This window comes from Nyctibius grandis, chromosome 20 (assembly GCF_013368605.1).
Source record: "Nyctibius grandis isolate bNycGra1 chromosome 20, bNycGra1.pri, whole genome shotgun sequence".
Classification (NCBI taxonomy): domain Eukaryota; kingdom Metazoa; phylum Chordata; class Aves; order Nyctibiiformes; family Nyctibiidae; genus Nyctibius; species Nyctibius grandis.
In genome coordinates, this window is record NC_090677.1 from 4357537 (window position 1) to 4384100 (window position 26564).

The 26564-nt window shown below is 56.9% G+C and overlaps 2 protein-coding genes across 3 annotated transcripts in view; one reads left to right on the top strand and one right to left on the bottom strand.

Moving 5' to 3' along the window:
- Window positions 1-26564, top strand: part of CDH23 (cadherin related 23) — a 198655-nt gene that overhangs the window by 153319 nt on the left and 18772 nt on the right. The window contains 10 exon segments of the mRNA XM_068416505.1: window positions 4658-4718; window positions 5098-5246; window positions 6144-6279; window positions 6471-6859; window positions 6953-7054; window positions 7709-7711; window positions 9038-9187; window positions 9450-9578; window positions 9697-9825; window positions 11168-11395. Coding sequence (XP_068272606.1) covers window positions 4658-4718; window positions 5098-5246; window positions 6144-6279; window positions 6471-6859; window positions 6953-7054; window positions 7709-7711; window positions 9038-9187; window positions 9450-9578; window positions 9697-9825; window positions 11168-11395 — 1476 coding nt within the window.
- On the bottom strand, window positions 15461-26503 carry VSIR (V-set immunoregulatory receptor). 2 transcript variants are annotated; one of them, XM_068416652.1, is made up of 7 exons: window positions 26381-26503; window positions 21307-21765; window positions 19948-19995; window positions 18689-18796; window positions 17547-17574; window positions 16903-17087; window positions 15461-16121 (listed from the first exon to the last, which is right to left on the bottom strand). In XM_068416652.1, the coding sequence occupies exons 1-7, from the start codon at window positions 26442-26444 to the stop codon at window positions 16084-16086; spliced, it is 930 nt and encodes a 309-aa protein (XP_068272753.1). In that variant the 5' UTR covers window positions 26445-26503; the 3' UTR covers window positions 15461-16083. The 2 variants fall into 2 exon arrangements, with proteins under 2 accessions (XP_068272753.1, XP_068272752.1); XM_068416651.1 differs by having other exon boundaries at window positions 16903-17090.

Here is a 26564-nt window from a genome sequence, read left to right on the forward strand (position 1 = left end):
ATCCCAAAGCTGTGCGGGTTTGTGTAGGCAGCAGCCAGACGCTCACCGGTAAGACGTGGGTGCATGCTTACGTAGGTGAGCTCCCGGCTCCGGTTTGCCAGGACCATGCCTGGTCCCAGAGAGGGACAGGAGCTGTGCTCCTCCCCTTGCAGGCAATGAGCTGGGATACGGAGGGAATAAGGTCACAGGTTTCCACTAGATTTGGGTGCTGGGCTTGAGGCCCTTGGGAGATGCGATTTATTTCTGGAATACTTTGCATCGCCTGGGCTTGGGCGTGATGCTGGTGATGTCAGGGCAAGGACGTATGGGCCTGGTCAGAGCTTGGAGGCTCCAGGGAGATGTGGGGGCTCCCATGGGTCAGAGCCAGGTCTGCACTCAGGAAAGGGGAAATGCACAAAGAAATGGATCAGCATCTGGGAAAACCTTAACTTGGGTGAACCCCTGTGTGTACGGCAAGCAGGCTCGGGGGCCAGGGCTCTCATCCCCTGCTCCAAAGGGATGTTTCCACCCCTTTTCACCCCAAAAGCATTTCTTTATCTTGCACTCGGGGAGCAGAGCATCCCAAGAACCCCCTGAATCAAGGCTACCGCAGGAACCTTAATTCTGGCATTTGCTGCCCGCATGTGGTTTGGCTTGGTGACCTTATATTGTTGGTTGAGAGCGAGCCGGGAGGCGCGGGTGATTTCTTTGAGTTGTTTTTTGCTCTCTTGGTGGTGGCTGTAGGATTTTTTGTTTTAGTGCCAGCTGACTGTGTACCCTAGAAACCTGTCAGGAGGGGACCACGCTGATGTTTTCCCAGGCTTTTCCAGCCATGCTGTCTTCTCCTCTTGCTTCCCATCCATCCTCTCCTCACACCCAGCTCGGCTGGCAGAGCTGTGGGTTCAGAGAAGGTCTGGGCTGCCCCGTGCCTGATCTCTAAGCCCTTCTAGAAACGGAGCCACTAAAAAGCTGGGAAATCTTTGCAGAGTACACATGAGTGGTGACTTTTTTTAGGGCCATCGCTGTCCCACCCAAAGCCCACGCTGTGCAGCCCAGGCTTGCCAAGCCTGGCAGCCCCCCAAGAAGGGTCATCGCTGCCTGATCAGCTCAAACACGAGACATCCCCACAAATGTAGCACGAGGTAGCCGAGGATCAGAGGGAACGAAGAGAGATTGCAAAAAGCAAAACACCCCTGAAGAAGGTGGAAAGGAAGAAGAAATTATTCTTGTGTGTGAGCAGAAGAGAGCGTTTTTCTGCCCAGCACCGGGCACTGCCTGCCTGGCCTGGCACAGCTGGTTAGTTTGGCAGGAGTTTTTCCGTACGCTCTCCTGCCCTTTTCTCAAACTCCTGCAAAGACAAGGCTGTTTTCAGGCACTTCTGTGCCTGTAATACAGCTCGGATGAAAAGCAGCTCTCTTTCCCATCCGCGTCTTGCTTAGCAACGCTTTCCTGGAGCTCCCCAGCTTTTCCCAATGCACTAAGTCTTTCCACTTGCTCGCAGGAGGAGGTAATGACAGAGGGTACTGAACACCCAGCTTAGCAAACCTGAATAGTCGGGTACCAAAAGCGGCAGCCCGCTGTACCCCATCGCCCTCGCTGCATCCACAGGACATTCCTCCTCTCCCATCACCAGGACGGACAAAGCACCGTGACGGGGAAGGGAGGAGGGATGCCTGACTTCAACCCCACCCCAAACTTCATATCCCCCCCTCCCCACCCCGTTTGCAGCCCTTTCCCCAGGCAGCTGCAGGGCCGAGGGCAGCAGCTCTGCAGCCAGGGCCGGTGTCACGTCGCTGGCCTGCCTCGCTTCCCCCTCGGGTTTGGCCTGGGTGGGTTTGCCGCAGGGGTTTAGGCTCCCTACCTCTCAGCAGCCGTCTGAGCTCTGGCTTTGCCTCCTGCACACCTGCCTTGCGCCTCTCCCACCGCGTAGTGCCGGCTGCCAGCCCCCTCCTCCCTTTGGGAGGGTGGGAGAGAGACGGCAGCCAGGCTGGGGACAGCCCGAGTGTGCCAAGCCAAGGGGGGTCCCTGAGCCCTTCCCAGGCTTTGCTGGCACCGCAGTGCCCCGCTGGGGCGAGGGGTTGAGCCCCCCAGGACATGTTTCCCAGGGCTGAATGGGATGAGCCCCCCGTGCTGGGGAGGGGGAGATGGGCTGCCCTTCGCACGCCTGCTCACCCTTTTCCCAGCAACTCCGTGCCAAGCCGCCTGCTTTTTTCCCCAGCCTTTTATTCCCCCCGCCTCCTTCCTCCTCCTTTTTTGACCCCTTTCCAGTAGCTGGGGGGGTTTGGAAGGTGGCCTGCGAAAGGCTGGATAAAGCAGGCTGGAAGCACCCAGCGCTCGGCTGCACAAGGTGCCTTTTACGCCTCCAGCAGCAAAAGCTTCTCTCCCACCGGTTGCACTCGAGTGCAATTGTTTTCCCAAGGTTGGGACAGTGTGTTAAAATGCCCCATCTCCTCCGTGGGTCAAACCAGCAGCAGCTGAGGCTTTTCCCGGTGGCAGGCTGTGCCATGACAGCAGCAGGAGCATGCATTGGTTTAGTGCAAACTCCCTTTATTTTTTTTAAATAAAATACCTATGCTGACCCATTTTGCCTGGTTTGCGTGCCAGAGCTGCCTGCAGCAAGTGCTCTCCTTGAAAGGTGTTTTCCCCGGCACAGCGGAGCAGGGAATGGCACAAAAGGGTGCAAAGATTTATCTCCCGGCTCTTAGGCTCCCCACCCGCGGCTGCCGCCCTGGCACGGGGTTTTGGCTAGATGGGACAGCTTTTTCCAGGAGGCAGCCGGTGCGTGCGGCAGGCTGGTCTCGCCGTGCCAAGGCAGCCGCTCTGCCTGGGCATCGCTTGCCTGCTGGGTCCATCCATCACGTGGGAGAGGAGATGGGCCAGCTCCTGCCCAGAAACGGCCTCGGGAGCCCCGAGGGTGGAAGAGCTGGTGGGGGAGGGAGAGCTGTCAGCTGTGCAAGGAAGGTGCTGGGTCCATGGTGAAACACGGAACAAGGCACAGGGTGGTGTCCAGCCATAAGTGAGATGTGAGCCAGGCTGGGACAGGGGAAAGCGGCACGAGTGGCACGCGGGTGGGAAAGCCAGAGAGTTTGCAAGCACAGGATCAGCATTTTCTAAGATTTCTGCTGTCAGGGGCTTATTTGGTGGAAGAGAATCATAGAATCATAGAATCACAGAATGGTTTGGGTTGGAAGGGACCTTAAAGCCCATCTAGTTCCAACCCCCCTGCCATGGGCAGGGACACCTTCCACCAGACCAGGTTGCTCAGAGCCCCATCCAGCCTGGCCTTGAACACTGCCAGGGAGGGGGCAGCCACAGCTTCTCTGGGCAACCTGTTCCAGTGTCTCACCACCCTCACAGGGAAGAATTTCTTCCTCATATCTCATCTAAATATACCCTCTCTCACTTTAAAACCATTCCCCACCCTCGCCCTGTCACTCCATGCCCTTGTAAAAAGCCCCTCTCCCGCTTTCCTGTAGCCCCTTCAGGTACTGGAAGGCTGCTAGGTGGTCTCCCCAGAGCCTTCTCTTCTCCAGGCTGAACAGCCCCAACTCTCTCAGCCTGTCTCCATAGCAGAGGTGCTCCCCGCCTCTGATCATCTTCGTGGCCTCCCCCGGACTCACTCCAGCAGCTCTGTGTCCTTCTTCTGTTGGGGGTCCCAGAGCTGGATGCAGTACTCCAGGTGGGGTCAGAACAAGAGCAGTTTGAGGTATCTCAAAACTGCTTTTCTGAAGAGCATCTCTGACTCCCACAAGTGTTGTGTGGGGCTGTGGGGGAAAGCCAAGCCAGGGCTCTAAAGCTGAGCCCCTGCAAACGGCCTCGCTGTGCCCACTGCACGTGTCCTTTGCAGCGTGCGTCTCTTTGCAGTGCAAGTCGGGGTGCAAACCCCCACCTGCCTGGGAAGGGAAGCCCCGGGGTAGGATTTGTAGGCAGAAGGTGTGGCAGAAGCTGCCTTGCTGGGGGAAGCAGGGGGAGAATAAAGGCTAAGGCATTCCCCGCGTCCTCGCCCCGGTGATTCGCTGGCGGTTGTGGGTTGGATGCTCTGTGGGAAGCGGTTTCTGCGGAGGGGGGATGCAGCGGGGGAGGAAGCCCAGGGCCTGCTGTCCCTCGCCGGGTCCCACTTCCCAGCTGTCGGGGCGGGCAGGCTGCTGGCGGGGGTTTGCAGGGAAAGCTCTGCAGTGTTGTTCAGAGACAGCAGAGGGGCCCCGTGTCTTGGCTTTCCCGGGGCGGATGGCATGTTCGGATGGACCATGCAGTGCGTCCCAGCTGAGGGTTGCTCCCATCCGCTGCTCGGGGGCTTGCAAGGACTCAGACCAGTGTCCAGACCACCCGCACACACTAGGCTGATTGCATTCATGTTTCTTTCGGTATTTTTTTGTATATGCTGCTGCTTGGGTGACTTGGCGATGGCTTGCAGTGAAAGGGTAAATGCAGGCAGCTCTCAGAGCCCAGAGACCCAGGTGTGGGCTCATGTGCCGGCCAAGTGGTGGGTCATTCCTTTAACGTGGTGTGCGATACACCCCAATGCCACGTTGGGAGGGTAACTTATTTTGCTCTGCAGTTGGTAAGCTCCCTGGCTCAGGTGGAGGAGCAGGATGTCCAGCCTTGGTGGAGTGGGAGGGCTCGTTACAGTCTGGAAATCTCTGCCCTTCACCTCCACTGCTTTTCTTTTCTCTTAAAGGTGAAAGCCACGGACGCAGATGAAGGTGCTAACGGGAGGGTGTGGTACAGGATAGCCAAGGGTAAGTCTGGGTGCCCCTTCGGGCATCGGGGCGTTTGCAGCAGGCTCTGCCCAGCTGCATGCACAGCCTCGTGGCATTCTCCATCCTGTTGCACTTTGCAGCCCCCAGAAACATCACCCCCACCCCTGAGCAAAACTTGATCATTAGGGTTAATTGCCAGGGGACAGTTAGTCATTGATGGACACCTAGATGCCGTAGCTCCTGGCTTGCCCAGGGCCAAACCCTGCTAAGCTGAGCCTAGTGTAGCCAAAGTTGATGGGGGCTTGGGTTTTGCTCAATAATCTGCTTCCAAGGCAGCCCCCCCGGGGAGGGCTCGGCGTGTCGTCAGGACTGATGCCGCAGCGATGGGCAGCATCCATCTCGCTTTTCACCCCGCCAGGAAACGAGCACAACAACTTCCGCATCAATCCCAGCACGGGGCTGGTGATGCGAGGCGTGCGGCACCTGGACAGGGAGCAGAACTCCTCTCACGTCCTGGAAGTGGAGGCCTACAACACGGAGCAGGGAGCCATGAGGAGCTCTGTGCGGGTAAGGAGCTCACCAAGGGCTGGGCAGCGGAGGAGTTCATGTAAAACACTCAAGATGCTTTATCAGAGGGCAGTTGTTTCCAGCCCTTGCAGGAAGTTTGTGAGCTCTGGCATGGAAATGCTGACGGAAAGTCTCCGGGGGCTGCCTGTGGGTGGAGAAGAGCTTGTTGGGGGTTTTTTTGGTGGTTTTTTTCTTTTTTCCTGTGGCATTTGGGTGCGATGAGGCTGCTAAGTGGTGTGGCAGTCGTTGTCCCACTCGCCCGGTGACATGTGGCTCAGCCGCTGGGTGAAAGACCTGAGCCTCAGCCTGTTGGAAACCGTGTCTCCTGGCCAGGCACCTATTTAAATAAGCCAAGACCCAGTGGCAATAATCTTTAGCAGTGACACACCAGCTTCCCACGGTTCCCAGCCCTCGGGTTGCATCTATTTTTAGACCCGCTGGTGGGGTGGGCTCTGTCCGAGTGCGATGTGCCCGCAGCACCAGCAGCGAGCAGAAAACCGGGAGGAGAAAGGACGTTCCCTGGGGAAACAGCAGCTTGACCTGCTGAACTTTGAGCAAAATTTCCCACCGAGTCATCAGTGTTTCTACGTTGCGAGGTCTCTAACTGCAAGGTTTTGAGCAGGGGATCCCAAAGCACGGAGGAATTAATATGCAGACTGTACCTCCCTCCAGCCAGAGAAGGACTGAGTCACTCTGACCGCGGGACTCATTTAAATCTGAGATGTTAAACCGTGTGTGTTCACTCTCCATCACGTGGTGTTTGTAGCAGAGAGAACATTTCTCCTGTGCTGCAGATGAGGGCCATGAAGGACGTACTTCCCCTCAGAAGTGTAAGCAGCTGGCAAGGGTCCTTGAGCCTGTCCAGCTCACCCGTGGGTTCTCCGGGGGGTTTTGCAGGTGATCATCTACGTGGAAGACGTCAACGATGAGGTGCCAGTGTTCACCCAGCGGCAGTACAACCGCCTGGGGCTGCGGGAGACGGCGGGGATAGGGACTTCGGTGGCGGTGGTCCGGGCCACCGACCGAGACACAGGTAGGAAGGTGGGGGTGAGAAACACCCGTCTTGGGAGAGGAGTGGTGAAATCAGCCATTGCACGGATCCCAGCTTGACTGGGTTGAAATCCCCACGTGGGATGGTTTCTGCTCCGTGGTTGGGGTTGGCATTGGTGGTGCCTGCCTCTTTGGGATGCTTGGTCCAACCTGGCACCATGGTTCCTGCCCCAGGGAACGGCGGTCTGGTGAACTACAAAATCCTGTCAGGCGCTGAAGGGAAGTTTGAGATCGATGAGAGCACAGGCCTCATCACAACGATCGAGTACCTGGACTATGAGACCAAAACCAGCTACCTGATGAACGTCTCCGCCACGGACCAGGCTCCCCCCAACAACCAGGGCTTCTGCAGTGTGTACGTCAGCCTGCTGAATGAGCTGGACGAGGCCGTGCAGTTCTCCAACAGCAGCTACGAAGCCGTGATCATGGAGAACATCCCCCTGGGCTCTGAGGTGCTCCGGGTGCAGGCCCGCTCCATCGACAACCTCAACCAGATCACCTACAAGTTCGACCCCAATACCAACGCCCAGGCGCTTTCCCTCTTCAAAATCAACGGGATCACTGTAAGTAGCCACAGCGTTGGTCCCTCCTGGCTTGGTTGTCCACTGTGGACTTTGGTGTTGGTGGCTGACACAACTGTTGTTCATGCTTGGCAGGGTGTGATCACGGTCAAAGGCCAGGTGGATCGAGAGAAAGGGGATTTCTACACCTTGACAGTGGTGGCCGATGACGGAGGACCAAAGATTGACTCTACGGTGGTGAGTAGCTTTTACTCGCTTCCCCACCATCCTTTGTGTGGGCAGAGCTGACCTCAGGTCACCTCCCTCTTCCTCTGGCATGGGACAGCATATCCTAGTTGTCCTCTGCTCTGGCCACTTGAGGTCTGGAACCCCTGACGTGGGGGGAAACCCTGCATTTGCATAAGCAGGGACTGGTGCCTTCTAGCTTCCGCGTGTCATAGGGTGGGATTTCTCAGAACAAACAAAAAAAACCCGCCCCAAACTGTGGAGTTTGCTGGTCGCTCACCAAGCTAAAACAGTTCCGAGGGAGGTAAATTTGGGGGCTTTGATATACTTCAGGGTGGTTGATGTTTAAGAGGGTTATATTTGGCTGTTTCAAAGGCAGCCGAGCAGGGGGCTGATTTGCATCTCTCTGCTGGGGCCACGCTCTCGGCACACTGTCGTGCTCTTGGCTGAGCCTCTCCCGGGGCAAGGGGCAAATCCGCTGAGCTTATCTAGAAAAAACAGAGGAGGAGCCCCCCAGTCACCGCAGGGGGTACCCATGGCCACCAGCACTGCTGCGGTGGGATGCAGGGCTACCCACCACCCCTCGCGTCTGCCCGCACCTCCTCATCCCCCACTAACTCGTGACTCTTTGTTTTCTCCATGTCCCCCTCTGCTCTTCTCCAACAGAAGGTAAGCCTGTCCGTCGTGCTGGCATTGTCTCGGGGGCCAGGATCCATCCTGAACTCTGCACTGAGCTGCAGGGAGGGACCGGGGCGGTGGTCTCCAGCCCCATCCCAGCGGCACCAGCCTCTGTGACGCCACCTGGGGATGTGGTGCAGCATCCACGAGCCACCCTGCTGCTGGCAAACAGAAATCCCAGCGCCCCGATCCGGCACTGGGGACAGCAGCTGCCAGATCCGTCCCTGCTCCTGGCTCTCTGGTTTTAATTCAGCAACAACAATAACCGAATCACCCCGAGGTGCACAAACCCGCTCCCTGGCTTCCTCCGGGATGTTGGTCCCATTCAGCCTGGCCGCACCTGGGGGCACCCAGAAATAGAGCCCCGGGAACAGAAAGGCTCTTCCTCTCTCATTGCTGCGGCGCGTTGCAGCTCTCTGATAACAAACGCGATGAGAACATTTCCTCTGGCTAATTGTGGCCGAGGTAGCCTGCTCCCCGGTCGCCTGCGGTGGAGTGCCCCTCCGAGCAGCTCCTGCCCAGGCTCTTGCTCGCCCAGGTGCCTTTTCCCAGGAAGGAGCTGAGGTTTTCTCTATGCCCAGCTCACCCTGCTTTGGTTAAACACATGCAGCTCTGTCCTCTTGGTGCCCATTTAAAGCAAACCCTGCCCAACCTCTGGTGCTGTGGGCACGGCTGAAATCGCTGCTCGGGAAAAGCTTAGCAGGGCAGGGTCACCCTGCAGCAGTGTCAGTTGCTCTGTGACCACCGATTTTGTTAGGAAGATGCTCCACAGAAAACCCCACCACTTGGGAGCTGCAGCACCCTTGTGCTCATTTTCTAGCCTCTAAGCATCCCTCCTCCTCCTCCCCTGCAGACAGGGATGTAGGTTCATCTCCTGGGCTCAAACACACAGAATCACAGAATCAACCAGTTTGGAAGAGTCCTCTGGGATCATCGAGTCCAGCCATTGCCCTGACACCACCATGGCAACTAGACCATGGCACTAAGTGCCATGTCCAGGCTTTTCTTAAACACCTCCAGAGATGGTGACTCCACCACCTCCCTGGGTAGCCCCTTCCAATGGCTAATGACCCTTGCTGAGAAGAAATGCTTCATAATGTCCAACCTGAACCTCCCCTGGCGCAGCTTGAGGCTGTGTCCTCTTATCCTATCACTAGTTGCCTGCACCCATTCCCACATGGGATGGACAACGCTCACGCTGTTGCCACATCAGAGGGTCAAGAGTTTGCCAGGGGTGCCAGCATGGCTGTTGATGCTGGGTGGGCACGGGGCCAGCTCCTGCCCGTGCCCTGCCTGAGCCCCGTGCCATGCCTGCAGGTGACCATCACGGTCCTGGATGAGAACGACAACAGCCCCCAGTTCGACATCACCTCCGACTCCTCCGTGAGTGTGGCAGAGGACAGCGCCGTCGGCAAGCGGGTGGCCGTGGTCCTGGCCCGCGACCCGGACGCAGGCAGCAACGGGCAGGTAGGGAGGTGGGCACAGCAGGTTTGGGGCTGCCTGTAGGCTGGGGTAGCATTTCACTGAGGCAGAAGTGCCTCCAACAGCATCTTCCCGACCCCTTCCCCTCCTCTGCATCCCTGCAGAGCCCAACACATTGGGCCTTTTAAAATTCTCAGAGGCTTCCTGAGGCAATGCTGGGTTTATTATTGTAGGGTCTCCTTTCTCTCCTTCCTCCTCCCAGCATCACATTGCCTGCCCTGTTTTTCTTTCCCCGGGGTGTTTCCAGGTGACTTTCTCACTGATGTCGGGGAACGTCGGTCGGGCTTTCGAGATCCGTACCACCAACAACACCTACGGCGAGGTGTTTGTGGCACGGCCGCTGGACCGGGAGCTGCTGGATCACTACACCTTACGGGTAAGCACCAAACCACCCTGCTTACCTCCTTGGGCTTCTGGTTTGAGCAGTGAGGCTGTTTTCTTGGGGCTGTGAGCTTAAAAATAACATTTTTTTGAAAATCCAACCCCAACTGCAGATCCAAGCCTCAGACGGCGGCGTGCCTCCCCGCAGGAAGGAGCACACTCTGCGAGTGACCATCCTCGACGTCAATGACAACCCCCCCATCATCGACAGCCCCTTCGGCTACAACGTGAGCGTGAGCGAGGTGAGCACCCAGCCCTGCTCCTCTCCTTCCATCCTCCCAAGGTGAGGTCTGACCGCAGGGCAAGTGGGGCCGACTTCGTTGTCCTCACCTGCCCTGCAGTCAGACCTCACCTAGGCTGATTTAAGGGTTGGTGGCCCCTTGCAAGCCCCACCTTGGCTGATTTAAGGGCTGGTGGCCCCTTGAAAACCTAACCTTGGCTGATTTAAGGGGTGGTGGCCCCTTGCAAGCCTCACCTTGGGTCATTTAAGGGCTGGTGGCCCCTTGAAAACCTAACCTTGGCTGATTTAAGGGTTGGTGGCCCCTTGCAAGCCTCACCTTGGGTCATTTAAGGGTTGGTGGCCCTTGCAAGCCTCACCTTGGCTGATTTAAGGGTTGTTGACCCCTTGCAAGCCTCACCTTAGTTGATTTAAGGGTTGTTGACCCCTTGCAAGCCTCACCTTAGTTGATTTAAGGGTTGGTGGCCCCTTGCAAGCCCTCACCTGTGATGGCCTCCTAGTTTTGGGCTAGGAGAGAGCTCTGCAGGCAACTTAAGCCCATGAGGCTGCAGGGACCAGCAGGAAGGAGAAGTGGCTACACGCCCATGGAAATGCCACCGAAGTGACACAAGAGGCTGCACGGTGCAGAATAGGAATTGCTTTCAGGAAGCAGCTCGGCAAGAGCTAGATAATTAAGCAATAAAACACAATCAGGCGTAAGAAAAGACAACTTATTTCCTGACAGTTTAATTCCTGGACCGGTGGGGGTTTCTCAATTTGATGATGAAAAATGAAATATGAGTAATAGCCAGTGACACTTGGCTGTGAGGAAGTGCTGCTCGTGATTAATAGCTTTGCATTAAAGTTATTGCCCTGTTAGGATTTTCTTATCTATTTAATACGTGTTCAGAGCTGGTGGAAGAACAGAATTTCTGTTTTGATTTCCCCCGTAATGGGACTATCTAAAAATAATTAGCTGAGCTCCGAGCCCATTGCACAGCCTTCACCTTTGCACACACGCTGGTTCTAACGCTCTTTCGGGCTGCGCCAGCCTAGAAGGGACCCAATGCGCGGATTCCCAGCTGAGCTACCAGCCACAGGGCAAGCAGTGGTTCGGGTTTTTTTGTACAAAGATGCATCTATTAATAAAACATCGTTTGCAATAAGCACTGCAAAAACGACATCCAGGGGCTGGTGAGAGGAGAGCAGCCTCCTGCTTGGCTGCTGGGTGTTGGGGCAGCGAGTTTGGAGCCCCAAGCACCTCAATGCTTGGAAAAAACCCTCTCTACATTAGAATTATGTTATTAATTATATAGTTTATATGTTATGAGGTGTTTGTGTTTCATGTCGTGTATCTCTGCCTGCAGAACGTCGGCGGTGGCACAGCGGTGGCCCAGGTACGCGCCACCGACCGGGACATCGGCCTCAACAGCGTCCTCTCCTACTACATCACCCACGGGAACGAGGACCTGACCTTCCGCATGGACCGTGTCACCGGCGAGATCGCCACGCGGCCCTCCCCGCCGGACCGCGAGCGGCAGAGCTTCTATGGCCTCGTGGTCACCGTCGAGGACGAGGGCAACCCTTCGCTGTCGGTGAGCCACCAAAGCGTGCTTTTCGGGGGAAGGATGGAGCTGGGCAGCGCGGCGGGGGAGAGCTTAGGGTGGAGAGGTCGAGGGAGGAAGGGGGGAAGAGGCATGGGGAGTGATATTTTGGTGTTGTGGCCATTCTGGGTATGTCTCAGGGTCCAAATTTGCTGGTATGAATCAGAGCCTCCTTCGGCGCCTCATCCTGTGGGACCCCCTCTGGCAGTCGTTCATGCAAGATGCTGTCCATCTCGTTGTGTCTGCTCTGAAGGGGTTTTATGGGACATTGAACTCTTTCTCTCCCATCTTCAAACACCAAAAATACCACCAGCGTCCCAATGGGCGAGCACGCTGATGGCTGCAGGAGTTGTCCTACCCGCCGGCTCCTTGCACTCTGAGTCCAAAAGGTCTCGAGATGTTTCTTTCACCCACCTCAGGGAAGCGGGTGGCTGGAGCAGCAGCTGAACCACGGTTCAGCTCACTGTGGACCCTTCAGTGTCTGCTTGGCTGCTGGGTGTTGGGGCAGCGAGTGTCCAGTTCTGGGCCCTGCACTTCAAGAAAGATGTTGAGGTGTTGGAGTGAGTCCAGAGGAGGGCAACGAAGCTGGAGAGTGGTCTAGAGAACAAGTCTGATGAGGAACGGCTGAGGGAACCTGGGGTGTTTAGTCTGGAGAAAAGGAGGCTGAGGGGAGAGCGTATTGCTGTATACAACGACCTGAAAGGAGGTTGTAGCAAGGTGGGGGTCGGCCTCTTCTCCCAGGCAACTAGCAGCAGGACTAGAGGACATAGCCTCAAGCTTTGCCAGGGGAGGCTCAGGTTGGCCATTAGGAAGCATTTCTTCTCAGCAAGGGTCATTAGCCATTGGAAGGGGCTGCCCAGGGAGGTGGTGGAGTCACCATCTCTGGAGGTATTTAAGAAAGCCTGGACATGGCACTTAGTGCCATGGTCTGGTTGATGTGGTGGTGTCAGGGCAATGGTTGGACTCCATGATCCCAGAGGGCTCTTCCAGCCTGATTGACTGTGTGATTCTCTGATGCTGTTTGGAGCCTCGAGCACTGCAATGTCTGGAAAAAAAACACTCTACATTAGAATTATGTTATTAATGTTATTGATTATATAGTTTATATGTTATGAGGTGCATGTGTTTCATGTTGTGTGTCTCTGCCACCCGCCCTGCCCTCTCACCCTGCAGAACATCAGTGGTGGCACGGCAGTGGCCCAGGTGTTTCCTTTAGGACAAAACAGCCTCAAGTTGTGCCAGGAGAGGGTTAGATTTGATATCAGGAACAATTTCTTCATGGAAAGGGTTGTCAAGCGTTGGAACAGGCTGCCCAGGGCAGTGGTGGAGTCACCATCCCTGGAGGGATTTAAAAGCCGTGTAGATGTGGTGCTGAGGGACATGGGTTAGTAGTGGGCTTGGCAGTGCTGGGTTAATGGTTGGACTCGGTGATCTTAAAGGTCCTTTCCAACCAAAACGATTCTATGGTTCTGTGGTTCTATGAAGTGCCTGTGTGCACAAAGCAAGCGCAAATCGTGAGCCGGGGAGGCGTGACACCCTGCGCGACACCTCGCCATCCTTCCTCTCCCCCGCCTCCCCCTCCTATCTCTCGCCATCTCTCTGATCTCCTGGCACAGCTCTCACTGCAAAGCCCTGCTCTACATTTTGAGGAAACAGGTTGCAACTAGCAGCGGCTTGCAACCAGGTGTGGCTTGCAACCCTTGCTTCAGGCTTTACGCCCTCACGCCTGCTTGTGCATCACCGGCTTTTTTGTAAGCCAGGCTGCCACTGCGGCTTAAATCTAGGTTAAGTCTCTTGCTCCAAAATGAGAGAAGGCAGCTTCGTGTCACTGCAGCACCCACTGCCACCAGCTCCTCCCGGATGGGTCCCCATCACCCCGGCACCCTGGGAGCATCGCTGATGCTGCCGTGGTGAGGAATGCCATGCAGTCCCATTGCCATGGCGATGCCCTCTTCCCTTCCCGGTGCCGGAGAGGACAAGTGACACAGCTTATCGCTTCACGCTGCCAAAGCCGTGTCCCAGTAACCTTGCTTGTCCTCAGGGTTTCTCCTGCGTGACCACCACGTCACCGGCACAAGTTAAGCCAGCAGCGACGATCAAAATCCCACCATGCTGAAGCAAAACAAAGTGTCCAGTGACCCAATTCCTGAGTGGAGAGAAGAGTTTCAGCCCTTTTTGGAGCTTAAGGACACTTAGGTCCTGTGAAAGGCTGTCCCGCATGTCACTCGGTGGCTGTTGGCCTCATGCCTGGGTGACGAAATATCTGTCAGGAGTTTGTCACCTACTTGAAACTTTGGTTTCACAAGTAAGTCTAGGCTGATGCAATGATTCACGAAAGGAGATTATTGTTTGTAATTCGTACATCCCTCCACGTGCTTTAAGATTTGGCCTTCTGAGTATGGGAGAGACAGAGGGGACAGAGCTGGGAGAGGACTTGGAAGTCCCATGGTGATCTGGGATACCCAGGACAGCAAGGGTGAATGGAAGACTGGCCGTCCTCTTGGGAGCTGGAAATGCAGGGGCAGAAGGGTAAAATGCTGATGATAAAGGCAAGCATTTACCCAAAAGAAGCATTGCAGGAAAGAAAACCTTCCCAAGCTGGTGAGCTGCAACTGGAAAGTCTTGGTGTCCTTGCGTGGGAATTGCAGGAGTCACCGGGGCTCTGTCTGATGCTGGTGCAAGCCTGCAGCTGCACCTCCCCAGGGGCTGGCCCTGCTCCGGAGGCTTTGGGATGCTTCCCGCAGCAGAAGGAAGGATGCCTGCCCAAGGGAGCTGGGTCACCTTCACCGTAAGCATCCTGCCCGCAGGTGCAGTGCCGTGCCATCTTCTCCAGCGGTGCTGGGGGCCAGGGTGGGGTGCCAGCACCCTGCTCCAGTACGTGCAGAAGGCTGGGTAGCCATCACCTCTTTCTCCTAGAAATCTTTAGTTTTCTTTCTGGTGAGCTTTCCAGGTGGGAAGTGGTCCCTGATGCCACGCAGAGCCCCGACGTGCCCCTGGCTGAGAAGGTGGCTGCTCGGCTCACCTCTGCCTGCGGCATGGGGCACCCCAAAAAAAGGGATCCCCGCAGCACAGAGAGAAACCTGTTTCCAGCAAAGCTTTATTCTGTCGTCCAACAACGTGTTCGTTAGCAAACGGAGAGACTCGGGGAGGGTTTCCAAGCGGTTAGGACCCGTGGGCAGGCAAATCCCCCCCCCAGCTGCAGCTGCTGGGACAGGGAGAGGGAAGCGCCAGAGGCACTGGGCGAGCTTCTCCAGCGAAGGCAGGAAAGGGGCTGTGCTGGGGGCGGCAATAAAGCAGTGTGAGAGTCCCGTGCTGAGGAAGTTACGTCCTCGGCGGGGACGTTGGTGCTGGCTTCTCCTTTATCCCTCCGCCCGCGGCCGGACCATCTTGAAGTTGCTCTTGCTGAAGCCAGCGCTGGATTAATCGAATCCTGCAGCGGGGCCAGGGTGTCCCCAGCCCCACTGCAGAGGGAAACGCTGTGTTTCCTCCAGCCACGCAGTGTGACAGTCCGGGGATGCTCTGCCCAGGCACGCTGCCCAGGGCGGCTATTGCTCAGGGCTGACGCTGTTTTGGTATGACTAATGTTTATATTTGTCTAGTGGTAATTTTTTCCCCCGCTTTACAACAAAAAAACAGAAGCAACAGACAAAAAAACAAACACACCCTTCGAGTAATAGTGACTACCACAAGGTTTTGCCTCCGTGCCAGGGCTGAGTCACGCTGGAGCCTGCCCCGCGGCTTCTTTTGGGTAAGCGATGCCGGGGTGCTGCGTTCGGACGGGGGATGCTGTGAGGGCACCCATGGGCATCGCAGGGGCCTCCGGTGTGGCTGTAGGCAGTGGCCCCAGGGATGGCTGCTCTGGCCATGCTGGCCCCAGGAGGATGGGGGAAAGCCAGCCGGAGCGGTTCCCACCGCCCTGCGTCCTCGGAGACTCTCGGCCACGTCACAGAATGAGGATGCTCCAGCACCCTTCAGACGAACTTTCTAATTTACAGACATTTAAAAAACAAACAAACAAAAACCATAATCATCCTTTTTTTTCTTTTAATCAGCACTGATAATGAAACAAACAAAAGGATAAATTCCCCTGATCCCTAGCCAAGGATAACATTGCAGCAGAAATAAGGCTCCTCGCGACGTGAGTCCAGCTGAAAACACGGCAGCCTCGCAAGTCCGCGGCCGCCTCAGAAGGCTGCTGGGGAAGGAGGGCTCCGGCAGCGGCAGGGAGCCTCTCCCCTTCCTGTTTTGCAAAGAAGAAGGTAGCACAAGGTTGGCCGGTGCCCCTGTTTTGTCTCATGGTGGATGAATTACTTTACCATCTGCTCCCGGAGAGGATATTCAGTCAAAGATGCAGAAACGCGTTGATGTTGCAGAGCTTAAACCCTTGGCAATAAGTTAAATCCTCGGGGAGGTTTGCAGGCGCATCCCCAGATTTCAGCTAGTCCGTACAACGTGAGCAGTACAGAGCCATGCTCTTCTCTGCAGAAATAAGGAGTTAAAAACCGAAATCTGGGCAAGAAAAGTTCGCTGCCAGCCCCAGGGCAGAGCCAGGACGGGAGGCGAGGGCAGGGCTTCTGCTCTCGGTGTCATTTGTGAAGGCTTTGCTGCTGCCCTCCTGGGGTCTGGGCTGCCTGGCCTCTCACAGCTGCGGCTGGGGGATGTGGCGTCCTCCAGGGTCTTCAGGCTTTCAAGGAATTTGGAGAGTCGGGAACAGGATCTGGAAAAGGGCAGACCAGGGAGTGTTAGTCCAGCTTGCGGCTGCGGGGATGCGCTTTGGGAAGCGGCCAAACTCTGCTTTTGCACGGGGAACAGAGGCTTTGGGTCCTTCCCAACTTCAAAGCCCTGGGACTTGATATCCCACATAACACAATGTTTGCAGCCAGTAATTCCAGCATCACAGAGTCAACCAGGTTGGAAGAGCCCTCTGGGCTCATCGAGTCCAACCATTGCCCTGACACCACCATGGCAACTAGACCCTGGCACTAAGTGCCATGTCCAGGCTTTTCTTAAACCCCTCCAGAGATGGTGACTCCACCACCTCCCTGGGCAGCCCCTTCCAATGGCTAATGACCCTTGCTGAGAAGAAATGCTTCCTAATGTCCAACCTGAACCTCCCCTGGCGAAGCTTGAGGCCGTGTCCTCTTGTCCTATCGCTAGTTGCCTGGGAGAAGAGGCCGACTCCCACTGCGCTACAACCTCCCTTCAGGTAGTTGTAGACTGCAATAAGGTCACCTCTGAGCCTCCTCTTCTCCAGGCTAAACACCCCCAGCTCCCTCAGCCGTTCCTCATAGGTCAGACCCTCCAGACCCTTCACCAGCTTGGTCGCCCTCCTCTGGACTCGCTCCAACACCTCAACATCTTTCTTGAAGTGCGGGGCCCAGAACTGGACACAGGATTCAATTAAACCCTTTTTTCCCATTCACCCCCCTGGCCACCCCTTTCCTTCCCACCCCTCCTGCAGTGGTCCCCGTGGGGGCTCAGCATCGCCGGGCACTCACCCAGAGTCGGGAAGAAGCAGTCCCCGGGGCCGGGGGGGGACAGCGGGGTGCCGGGCTCGGAGAGCAGGTGCCGGCCGGACTCGGAGGGCTGCCGGCTGGCCATGTAGGAGAGCTGGGGTCGGGGTCGTGGCTCCGCGCTCGCTGAGGGGACCGCCTCGAAGACGGGGTTTTCGATGCCCTGGGCGCTGCTGCGGGAGAGGAGAGGGTGTGAGGGGATTTGTGTTTTGATTTCAGGAGCCTTTGTTGTGCCTGGGTTTTGGCTGAGTGCTGGGAACAGCCAAGCAGGGCAGGGAGCAGGTTCTCTCGGCTCAGAGCAAGCAGGGAGTGCGGCACAGGGGGAAAGCTTAGCCAAAAGGCACTGTGGTTTCTGAGCACTTCTGGGGCGTGGGCAGAAGTGTGCCCTTGGCACAGGCAAAAAGAAAGGAGGCACTTCCCACTCGGAGGGAGGGAAGAGAAACTGCGGCTGCCTGGAAAGGGACAGGACCCCGGTGTGGGTGCCACCAGCATCCCCTTCACTCTGCCGGGCTGAGGATACACACTGGCTTCGAGGGGACGGGAGAGGAGGACAAGACCCTTATGGGGTCTGGGATGCAGAGGGAGTGTGAGGAGGTTGGGGGGAGCTGGAAGCATGTGGGTTTCCTCACCTCTCCATCCTGACAAGCTCGTGGGCACCTGCCAAAGACAAAAGGGTTGGCGTGAGTGCTGGCAGCATGACGCCCAGCATCAAACCCAGCGCTGTGTTCTGGTGTCTCATCCACATCCAATTCATCCTCTTCCCCTGCATTCCTCCCTCCCTTCCCCCCATCTTTCGCATCAACCTCTTTGCTCCCAAACCTCCTTCTCTGTATCCCTGCTGTCTCCTGCCCAGCCTCCTCCCAGATTGAAACCGTAGGCTCCGAAGAAGGGGGAAGGAGGGATTTCTGCCAGCACAGTTGTGATGCCTGGGCTGCAGCCTGGCCCCACTCGTGCCCGGGTGCACCCACCACCCACCTGTGACTCCCCCCTGGGGCTCTGCAAATCGCCACCCCGGCATTTGGCTGCCCCTGCGTTTGGCTGGGCAGCACCGTGATTTATTTCCCGTGCTCCTCAGGTGCCCCGGCTGGCTGCGTGGCGAGCAGCCCGAGCCAAGACACGCAAGTTTTGGCCCAGACTGTGCCGATGGAAAGCACCCGGTGGAAAAACAACCTGTAGCTAACCTTCTCCGAGACACCCCAGAAGCAAACCCCCTTGGGTTTTGCCTTGCCTCTGGGGTTAAATATCATCCAGGCGATGCTTTGCGGGGAAGCTGCTCCCCAGCCACAGTAAAATGGGTGCATGAAGGCACGGGGCCAGTCTTCTCGGCCGGGGACGGATGGCGAAAGCGCAGTTCCCCTTCTCGTGGCTGTCAGCTCGCCCGCCGCTGCTGCTGCAAAACCCACTTCTCCAAAGGCTTTGCTCAGAGCCCCACAGCTCGGTGAGAGAAACCGCAGGGCCCCCCCCGGCTCACCCAAGGCCTGATGCAATGGCTGTGCCCGCTGAGGCCGTGCCCCTCGCTGCTTAGGGACCGAAATCACTGGTTTGGGAGGGCTGGGGCAGCGTGGGGAGACCTGGCTTGATGCCATCCCATTGCCGTAGGCATGTAAGGGAGGGAGCCTGGCAGGGACCTGCCTTTGGGCCACCTTACACGGTGCCCGTGGGACCTCGGGGCAGCTGACCCCAGTGGGACACGTCCCATCCCATAAAGGACACGCTGACTCAGCCTTGGCGATGAGGTGGGTGTCCCCGCCGGCGAGGGGAGGGTACGTACGTCTGCTGCTGACGGCTTGTCTCTGCTTGTAGATGAGGAGCAAGATGAGGGGCAGGCAGAGGATGCCCACGATGCAGGCACCCGTCGCCAGCGCGGCGGCCGTGATATCTGCAACAGAAAAGGGCAGAGTTGGAGCAGGTGGTGAGGAGGGCTCGTTGCATTTCCTTGGTTTCCTCCAGCCGTAGTAGGTTGGAGAAGACCTAAAAGATCATCAAGTCCAACCATCGACCCAGTGCCACCACCACAGTTGCGGAGATAAGATCAGTTTAGGACCTTGACCAAAGTCCTTCATCACTGGAGGATACCTCGAGGTTACTTCTTTGGTCTTCTAGATATGAGGAGAGAAGCAGGGGCCCTGATAAAGCCCTTTAAAGCCAGCAGAAGGGCTCTCAGTGATTTCAGAGAGTGCCAACCCCAACCTATGGCCAGCTCGTCAAAATCGAAGGGCTGCCTAAATCAAGGGCAGGTTTGGTTTCAAGCTCTCCTCTCCACCACATCCATCTGGGGAAGCAGCCTCTTGCTCTGCGTGTGTTGAGGGTGGGGATTTTTTTCCCCTTTTCTTTTTTGCCTGGCAGGAGAGGGTGGCCCAGCATTTGGGACTGAGGGTTTGTGGCAGAAAGCACTACTCATGGGGAGGACAGGGCAGGTCCCATGGCTGGGCTGGCCCCAACCCTGCTGAAAAGCAATTTTAGCCAAATCTGCCCATTTAGCAGCCAGTAAACAGGGGTAGACAGAGCGACCCACTGAGAAACCACCTGCCTAGCGAAGTGTGGGTGCTTCCAGCATGTAGACATGGCGTTGGGGGAGCCTCACGCTGTCTGAGCGGTCAAGCAAGGTTTGGGTTTCCCCTGGGTTTCCCATCTCTGCTCGGGACAACGGTGGGGCGTTGCAAGAGGTTCCTGTGACTCTTTACCTTTCTGTCCCTTCCCATCTGCTCATGGCAGCAGCTGCTAAATCCCCACTTGTGTTTTGGGGAGGCTCAGGTGCTTTATAACCATGGGGTGAATGATCTCCATGGGCTTCAGGACAGTCATATCCAGGTGTCGTGGAAACACAGGCCAAAGTAGGCTGTCCTCAGCCTGAGGACATGCCTGTAAGGTGCACTCGTGGGGACAGCCTCAGAAATCACCCTCCCTACACCCGACTGTGGGGTTGCATCTGGAGGCTGGTGTGTTTATAGCAAGGTGCCATCCACAGGGAGGTACCCAGGCCAGGATGGCAAGCAGAGCGTTGGAGAGAGGGCTTTTTTTTCCCTTTACCTTTGCTGGTGGCAGTGTGAAACGTGCAGTTCTGAAGCCCTCCTCTGCCTGTGGAGGAGAGGAGAAAAGCGCATTAGCCCTCAGGGGATTCGTTCACCTGCTAGCTGCACTCGCCTTTGCTCACCCCTATGGAGAATATCAGCCCAGAGCATCCCGAAAGCAAGAGTTTAGCCCTGGGGAGCTTACACTGAGGTTCCTGCCGTGACATCCCTTTCCCCTCACGGCAGTAGGGCCCATCCCTGACCATGCAGGCTCTTTTTTTGGTCTAAAAAAAAAAGTATCTGTTCTAACGCTGCAAATCAAGGGTGGGAGGTGCCTTCCCCTCCAGCCTGCACCTCGCTGGGCTGGTTATCGACAGCCCCTGCACCCCCAGCAGGGCCTGCAGCCCTTAGTGGACCTTGCACCGCCAGACAGCTCCTTTTGTGGTGGGCTTTGTTTGCCTCTCTTCCAGAAAGAGGTTGAGGAAGATCAGTGAAACTATGTAGCATGGATTTTATTGCATTCCAGACTCTTGATTTATTTTTTCTTTTCTTTTCTTTTTTTTTTTAAATGGCCCAGTGTTCTCTGGCCCTAATTCCAACCTTCAACATCTGCTGCTCTTCAACTCTTGCAGCACGGCATTGGCTTTCAGCACCAGCCCACCCTGCCTCCCCAGCACCGATGCTGCACCCCAGCATCTCAATCAATCAATCAGGTTGGAAGAGCCCTCTGGGATCATCGAGTCCAACCATTGCCCTGACACCACCATGGCAACTAGACCATGGCACTAAGTGCCATGGCCAGGCTTTTCTTAAACACCTCCAGAGACGGTGACTCCACCACCTCCCTGGGCAGCCCGTGCCAATGGCTAATGACCCTTGCTGAGAAGAAATGCTTCCTAATGTCCAACCTGAACCTCCCCTGGCGAAGCTTGAGGCTGTGTTCTCTTGTCCTATCGCTAGTTGCCTGGGAGAAGAGGCCGACTCCCACTTCACTACAACCTCCCTTCAGGTAGTTGTAGACTGCAATGAGGTCACCTCTGAGCCTACTCTTTTCCAGGCTAAACAACCCCAGCTCCCTCAGCCGTTCCTTGGAGGTCAGACCCTCCAGACCCTTCACCAGCTTGGTCGCCCTCCTCTGGACTCGCTCCAACACCTCAACATCTTTCTTGAAGTGCGGGGCCCAGAACTGGACACAGGATTCAAGGTGCGGCCTCACCAGTGCCGAGTACAGAGGGATGATCATTTCCCTAGACCAGCTGGCTACACTATTCCTAATAGAGGCCAGGATGCCATCTCCCACCAGCCCCTCTCTGCTGCCTTACACCCCGGCACGGGTGCAGGACTGGCAGGAGCTCCCCTTTTCCCCCCGCCTCCTCACCTTGCTGGATCTGCAGCTCCACAAAACCGTGAGCGACCTGGCGCGTCTGGGGCTTGCCGTGCTCCCAGCTGGCCTCCACGGCGTAGCAGCAGTAATTCCCGCTGTCCTGCAGCGTCAGGTTCATCACCATGATGTGGAAGGCACCGTGGTGGTCGGGGACAAACTCCACCCCGTGATGGCTGGCTTGGCTGCCCCCAAGGGGGGATTTTTGGGTGCTGTTGCTCAGCGGCTTGTGGTGCCTGCCGGGGTCGTGGTGCAGCTCCTTCTCGGTGACGTTGCGGATGTGCTTCTTCTCGGAGCAGTTCTGGTCACCGTTGCTGCTGAAGTACCAGGTTTTGTAGAGCAGGTCGTGGCGGTCGGCGAGGGGACCGCTGATGCGGCAGGTCAGGGTGACGTTCTGGCCCTCGGGACACACGCACAGCGAGTACGGGGTGGTGATGAGGAGCGTTGCCAGCCCTCCTGCGGGGAAGAAGGCACGGCGGCTCGGTCAGACCCTGCAGCGCTGGGCTGACCCTGAGCTCGTAGCAAAAATGGGGATCCCTCCCCAAAGAAGCGTGGCAAACCCCAGCACCCATGCTGGCAGAGGGATGGGTAGGGCTTTCAGAGAGCCTTCACCCATGCCCTTAGGGCAAGGAAAGCTCAGGATGAGGCTTTGAGCAACCGTATGGAAGAGGCTTTGAGCAACCTAGTGGAAGGTGTCCATGCCCATGGCATGGGGGTTGAAACTAGATGGTCTTTAAGGTCCCTTCCAACCCAAACCATTCTGTGATTCTATATCCCAAGAGAAGGAAGATGGGAAGCACGGCGTGAGCCCTTCGCTTGCTCTGTAGCAATGTCCCAGCAGGGCTAGAAGTCCAGCTTCACCCTCAAAATAATCCCTGGAGGAGAGGCATGCTCTAAATAGAGCTGAGCAGCAGCTTTTAATAGCAGCGGGGAGGCAGGAGGTTGCCCGGGGCTGGCAGAGCGGGGCGGCGTGGGGCAGGGAGGTGGGGGGTCTGCTTAGGGGGCACCAGTGCAAAGCTGGTGTGAATGAGGAAATACAAGTGGTGTGAGCTGGCTGCAAAAAAAAAAAAGGAGAAAAAAAAAAGAAAATAGCTAGGAGGAGCCCATGCCCCCCGAGATGAGGCGGGGAGCGGGTCCCACCCTGCTTGTTTTTCAGCCCCGCGGGAGGAGAAGGGGGAACTGGCTGACGCTGACTGCGAGGAGCTGCTTGAAAATGAAAACAATTTTCAGAAAGATCGTTGCTGGCTGCAAAACGCGTAGTGGGAGGCCTGGCAGAGGCACAGGAGCATGGGGAGGGGGACGGAGGAAAGCAGAGGAGAGTGCCACAGCGTTACTGGTCCCATCTCAGCACGCTGGCGGAGGGTACTGGTGGGTTAGGGGAGCTGTGCATGGTGGGAGAGAAAAGCAAGGACGGGCAAGTGTTTGGTGCTCGGGCCCCACTGCCACTTTGTGTTTGCAGAAGTGCAGACGTCACCTTGGAAAGCTGAAGAAAAAGCAGATTCTGGGTTCATTTTCTTTAAATTATTGAGCAAAGGAGATTCCTGGGGCTGGGTTGCAACAGAGAAGATGGTATGAGGACAAGGTGTATTTTTTATTTTGGTAACATCCTGTTGTGCCATTAGCTCCGCCGCCGTTTCGCTTTGAGGTTTTTCACTTGCTATATCGAGCGGGCGTCAATCGCGGGCTGGATGCGCTGCGCCTGCCTGCAAGGCAGCCCGCGGGGTGAGCGGCTCCCCAGCACCGGGCTGCCCGGAGAGCATCCTCCTCCTCCTCTTCCTCCTCCTCACAGGGTCACCGTGTCACCGGGCTCCGCTTGAGAGAGCGAAACCGAAAATGTCCCCTGTGCCTTCCACCCTCGTGGTTATTTATGGCTGTAATGGCTCTTAGGATGGCAGTGTAAGAACAACCATAAGGCGCTTTGCAGGGAGAGGGGGGGGTTTGGGGAGGGGGTCTGCCCCATTGGACCCCCCGCCCCGGTCTGCAACACGTGGTGCCAAGGCATCCCACAGAGCCGGGGATGGCGTGACCGTTGCCTAATCGCTCCGGCTTCTTGCAGGCACTTCAGCCCATGCTTTAGGGTGGAGGTTTGCCTGGCCTGAGCTCAACGCTGCCCCGTTTCTGCTTGTTTTCAAGCCCCAGCTGCTCCCCATCCTCACATGCTGCTGGAGCCGGGATGCTTGGCCAGGCTGGCGGGGTTTTGGCACGCAGCAGAGCAGATCCCCCACCTCCTTGCCAGCGCTCCGAGCACAAAAGGCACCTCAGATGTGCTTCTCGCTACCTGCTGCAACGGGAAGTGCCCCATTCACATGGGGTCCCCCCCGGGAGCCAGGCGAAGGGAAGCCCGGGCTCTATTGCAGGAAGCCACACTTCCAACACCTTGCAAAAGTATCTGCGGGAGGCTTTTGTTTTCCACACACCCGCCTCCTCGAATGAAATGGGGCCGTCCCGCTCATCCTTGCACGGTTTGCAAAGCTCTGCCTTACTAAAACCATCCAGCCTCCACCTCCGGCGCTTGATGGGAACCGTCTGGATGGAAAGTCGCCACAGCCCACGCTCTCGGCAGCGGCAGAGGTTACCACATGTGCGAAGCTTTCGGCATTACCGACTTCCCTTCTTTCTCCCAAGCAGGGGAAGGCTTGCAAAGGCCATCGAGCGGAGGAGAGAACAGCTGAGGAGGAGAGCTGGCAAGGCGCGGCGTGCCCCGTAGCAGAGCCAGGGAGGATGTTGTTCTCTTCCCAAGATGTAACGAGGCTTTAGAGCCGTGCGAGATGCCAGATGGTGCCCGGAGGAAACGTCTTCTGTTGGCGTCTTTACGCTAAAGCTCATGAATCTTAGTCTTCCCTGGGTGCTGTGGGCTCCTTCCGTGCCCAGACCCCAGGTCTGGCTCCATCCCATCCCAACTGGACCATTCCCTTTGAAGTCAGCGCCAGTGGTAAATGCCAAAATAAAGCCAGCTGTCTGGCTCTGCGCAGCTCCAGCCGAGACCTGACATCTTGTCACCATCTGGTAAAGACCGAGGAGGTCTCAAGCAGGTGCCAAAAGTGCCACTCTTCCTCTTCGGCACCTCAGCAGCTTCAGCTCCTCCCCACCGACCCATGGCATTGCGACAGGGCGGCACAGAGCCTGGTGCATCCCCCAGTGCCGGCACCACTGCCTAGCTTGAAACCTGGGAGCTCTCCTTTCAGAGAAAATGAAATGTGAAAGAGAAAAGGGCTAAAGCCGAGGAGCCTGTGTTGCTTCACCAACAGCTTAAATAAAACAGGATTTCATGCCAAATTCTGGGTCTGTGAGCAAAAGCCTCTCCTCATTGCTTCTCCTAACTTTGGTCCCCCACTATGGCAAGTAGGTGTTTGATTCCTGTGACTCACAGAAGTGATTTCCACGTCACGTCACCTCTTTGCACTCCAGGGAAATCTGCAGCCTTTGGAGGGGCTCACCTGCCGCAGAGGAGGGGCTGCCAGAGAGAGAGGGAACGTCTGCTCAGTGCTGGAGCGAGGAACACAGCTTTAATTCCTCTTCTGGGAGCTTTTGTAACAGCCTCACGTGAAAGTGCCACAAGCCCAATCATCACTGTGCTGTCATTACACTTCAGAGTTATCAGCCCGGTGACATGTGCAGGGGCATCCGTACCTGGGCACAAGTACTTACAGCAGGAAAGATAAAGGCAAGAAGAAACTTCCTGAAGATACCAGACACCCATATTAACAGCCCTTATCTCCCGCTTCCCAAGGAGCCAAATGGGTGCCGCTCCCTGGGTACCCATCATCCAGGCCGTGGGGAGAGCAGCCTGGAGCTGCTGCACCCGCCGGAGGGTCCTGCCTTGCTCCTCTTTCAGCACAGCCCTGGAACAGGGTCATGACACCGAGTTTGCGCTTGGGATGTGATTTTGGAAAGCCCAGCTCAGCTGCCATCCCATGGGTGGGGAGGAACCGCTTCCCCATCCACCTCGCTGCCAGCGTCCCCAAACCGTGTCGGAGCCGGATGTCTCCAAAGGCTCTACTTCTCCATCAAGCCTGGCTAAAATTAGCTGGGGGGGGCGGTTCAGAAAGTTTTGGCAAGCACACAGTTGCATGAAACTCAGTTCTTCTGGCACCAGGCTCATGTGGAACATCGGTATCCAAGCTTGTTGCGTTGCCGAAGGCCTGATGTTCAATCCCAGCACCCCAGATGTGTAAATGAAATAATCCAAAGCCCCCCTGAGATGCTGGGAATCGCTCCCTGATGTCGAGAGGCTCGGATGAGAAGCAAAGCACACTTCAATCCACACCAGGAGAGAGGAGAAGGGACCCCCTGCCCCATTGCAGGGGGTCATCGTCTCTCCCTGGGGATGCGCTGGCAGAAATCCTGGAGGAGGTCACTTTGCTGTTCCCGGGACAGAGGGAGAAGCCAAACCCAATAGGACACTTGTCCTCTGCCTGCACAGGACAGCGAGGGACCGTGGTCTTCCCAGCTTTGTTCTCTGACCCTTCATCCACAGACGAGCTGAGGTTTTCATTGCCACCGCCCCCGTTTGCCCGCCTGGCCCCAGAAAAGCTACCCAGCACGTCCCAGCAGTTACGGTGGAGCGGAGCATCCTTAGAGAGAGCATCCTGCCCTGCTCACACAAATCGCCTCTCTCAGCTGCCCAGGGGCTGATGAACGGCTCCTTTCCCCGTGGCGTGGGGTGGCCATGTGGCCGGGGACCTCCACAGCACCGGGGCAATGAACGGGGTGGCTTTTCCAGCTTGGGATCTCCAGCTCGGGGCTGGCAGGGACAGGGGGTGGCTGCTTTCCTTCCACGCATGTTAGATCAAAGCGAAGGAAGAAGGAAAAAAAAACAACAACCCAATCCCAGAGTTTTAAACCAGCAGCTCCCCCGTGGCCCCTTCCCCCTGACACAACCAGCAGCGCGTGAAACACTGGCTTGGTGCCCCCCCAACTCTGAAATCACGGGGTGAGAAAGTAAATAACCCCCTAAACGCCCCAAATTCCTTGTGCCGAGGCACATCCCCGGCTGGGCGAACGCAAGAGGTTCTCTGGGTGAGGAGAGTTTCTCTGGGCGAGGAGAAGAGGAGAGCAAGCTGGAGCTTACCGTGGGACGCGAGCAGGCAGAGCGCGGCCAGCAGTCGCCCGGGCCGGGGGGACGTCGCCTCCATCGCGGCTGGGGCGGCCGGAGGGAGCTCGCCTCTGCGGAGCCGCCCGTGCGCTCTGAGCCACCCCGCAGCCGGACTCGCACATACAGGAAATTTCATTGAGGATGAAGCGATGATTGCGTG